The sequence below is a fragment of the Medicago truncatula genome, chromosome 6 (genome assembly GCF_003473485.1).
Source record: "Medicago truncatula cultivar Jemalong A17 chromosome 6, MtrunA17r5.0-ANR, whole genome shotgun sequence".
Taxonomy (NCBI): domain Eukaryota; kingdom Viridiplantae; phylum Streptophyta; class Magnoliopsida; order Fabales; family Fabaceae; genus Medicago; species Medicago truncatula.
In genome coordinates this window covers 38,355,237-38,358,425 of record NC_053047.1, presented here as the reverse complement: position 1 = coordinate 38,358,425, position 3,189 = coordinate 38,355,237, and the positions used below count along the sequence as shown (strand labels likewise).

General features: G+C 33.8%; 1 protein-coding gene across 1 annotated transcript; it reads right to left on the bottom strand.

Annotated features, from left to right (window-relative positions):
* Positions 1-1,170: 1,170 nt before the first annotated feature.
* On the bottom strand, positions 1,171-2,281 carry LOC25496804 (LEAF RUST 10 DISEASE-RESISTANCE LOCUS RECEPTOR-LIKE PROTEIN KINASE-like 2.5; the record flags this gene model as incomplete). Its single annotated transcript, XM_013597507.3, has 1 exon — positions 1,171-2,281. A coding segment is annotated over one exon (891 nt), but the record flags the coding sequence as incomplete, so codon positions are not given.
* Between the last annotated feature and the right edge of the window lie 908 nt (positions 2,282-3,189).

Genomic DNA, 3,189 nt, shown 5'->3' with positions numbered 1-3,189 from the left:
AAACTATGAATTACAGCTGTTAGGGGATCAAAGTCTTGCAATTTCTTTTAATCAAAATGTAGTTGAAATGATAACAACATTGACAGAGTTCGCATTTCAGAGAGTGCAATGTCCCAAGGAACTCAGGCCAACCATGAAAACAGTGACAGAGTTAGCATTTCAAAATATAGTAATATGATTCATATTAGTGATTTTATCACATGTTTTGAGCCACTTGTAGACATCTTGCAAGAAACTCGTCTGTTCATTGAAGTTTACCACTTTGAGTTTACATAATTATATTTTTATTTATGTCTCTCACAATAAAAGCAACAACTTCTGTCGACTGTATATACTTGTAACCTTGCATTCTATTTTGTATTTCATTCTTTGCATTGAAAAAACATAAAGCTGAGCAAATTTTGGTGATTTCATGACATAGGCAGTAAACTCCTAAATGGGTGACGTGATTGACCTTGAATTGATGTCCTAATCTTGCTACCATGAGTGGCAAAAATGAATACTTCAAAGAAAATCATGGAATAAAATAAATAGTAACAATTACGGCAGTTTGGAACCACTGTGAAAGCCATGAACGAAGTCAAAAACTGCAAACTACAAACAGCCGCAGAATTCCCTCAAGGCGCTTCTTTTAGTGGTTGGCTCTAACCACCGCAAATGCGGCAGGTGCACACACGCTGCAAATGACGTTCCAAAATCAGTATTTTCACCCACCGCGATTAGCCCTTATCCATGTAGTGAAACCCTATCTTTCATGAGCGAACCCAACACTTGGACATTGATTGTCATGTTCTTCGTCTCAAAGTGCAAGAAGAACTCATGAGACTCTTACCTGTTCCATCTGTTTCTAAAGTAGCAGGTATATTCACTAAGGCTTCCATTCCTCGACCATTCCAGGATGAGGTTTGTTATTTGAACAACCATTTATATGAAAACTTATGGGACAACCATAGATTTACAAAGAAAATTAGATATTGGCACGAAGATCAAATCAATAGAGAGATAAAGTAAAATGATAATGTGAATATAAGAGTTAAAGTTGTCACAAAATGGTGGTATAAACATCATTTCTCTTCCATGATTTAGTCACAAAGCTTGGGACATTTTCGACCCTCCAACTTGTGTGTGTGTTTATGAAATCAAGTGACAATACAAATTAAAAAGTCAGGATAGTAAAAATGAACTTCATAAAAATCAATGACAAAACAACCTTTTACACTTCTTCAGCCTTAACTTATCCACATAGATCACATTGGTATTTGAATCACATATATGTAATCTAATTGCTTAATATCTAGAAAGTACACAAAAAAATATTATGAAGAACATACCTTTTTCATTTTTTTACAAAATGAAAAGTTAACTTGAAATATACTTATAGATCCAAATTTCAAGAAGTTGAAGATTCCAATAATGATCTAGTAGGAGAAGAAACCAAAGGTTTTGGTGGTATTTCAAGGACATTCATGCTACCTTCCAACATTTCAATCACTCTACTCATTGTTGGTCGATCATTTGGCAATGTTTGAATGCACCATAAACCAACAATGGTCATTCCTTTTGCAATCTCATTTTCTTCAATGGCCATCACTATGTCAGGTCTCAAATCACTCTCCTTTTCTAGCTTATTGTATATCCAATCTGGAAAATACTCGCTAGTTTGATTTGTGTTAACATCAATATTGTTTCTCACTCCGACCATCTCTAAAAGCATCATTCCATAACTATAAACATCAGACTTGTGTGAAACTCCTCCAAATTGTCTATTCCATACTTCTGGAGCTACATATCCGACTGTTCCTCTTGCATTTGACATGAATATAGTGCTCTCTTTCTCGAGACAGAGCTTTGCAAGTCCAAAATCTGAAATCTTTGGACATAAATTTTCATCTAAAAGAATGTTATGTGGTTTTATATCAAAATGTAAAATCCGGGTATTACATCCCCTATGCAAATACTCCAAACCTCGAGCTATCCCTTTGGCAATTTGATAGAAATTATCCCAACTCAAAGATGCAATGGTTTCAGGTCCCTTATTGTAAATAAATTTGTCAAGGGAACCATTAGACATAAATTCATATATGAGAGCTTTATTGCAACCTTCAAAACAAAATCCAAGAAGGGTAACAACATTAACATGTGAGGTTCTAGTAATACTAGTAACCTCATTAATAAATTCTTCACCATTTCCTTTTGATGCATTTAGCATCTTCACTGCCACAAGGGAACCATTCACTAGCTTTCCTTTGTACACAGCACCGAAACCCCCTTGACCAAGTTTAATTTTGAATGAATTTGTTATTTTCTTTATTTCTGAAAATTTATATCTTTTTTGCACTAGAGCTCCATGGTCTTTTAAAAATGCTTCAATGTTTATATCATTCTTTGTCTTAAACAGAAACTTCACTTGTAGTATCAATGACTCGCCTTTATACCAACAAATTATGATGCACATCAGCAATGCTACCATTGCTGCAATTCCAACACCTGTTGTTATAATAAGAATTATCTTATTTTGTGCTGATGGGAGAAACAAAACTATATATAAAAAAAATTCAATGCTGTCTTTTCTTATGAAGTTATGATGTTATTTGGGGTGTCAATGACAAAATGCTAATAATCAAAGTTATATTTGTAGCCCTTGTACTTAAGGCTTTGCCTAATACATAGTTAGTACTAATAGTATGCTTAGAAAAGAAATAGTCCAAACTAGTGTGATCAACATAGATGGTCAAAAGTTGAGGTTTTCATTAATTTATTATGACAAGGATAGTATAGTTTTGGTCTGGAAGGAAAAAAGTTCTTCTTCTGCATACAGATTAACGATCATTACTAAATATTCCAAATAAATAGTTTAAGGGAGAAATACAGTAGAAAAATTAGATTATAGATGTATCACCTAGAATGATTTTCATTTTCCCTTGCCAACTCAAATGCTTATCTGCGATAGTAGTAGAAAGATCATACAGGAATTGTTAGAACATTGGTTACAAAGAAAAATCAAAGCTGGCTAATGATTTCATCGTGGCTAGAGACGACCGCTTTCACACCGAGATATATAAATAAGTTATTTTACAGAACACAAAAAGAAATTTGGCTAAAGGATATAGGTACCTACCAAGTCACAACATGAAGTTGCATGGTCTAAGTTAGTGTTGCAATTTTGTTTAAGCCTTGTATTAATTGAGT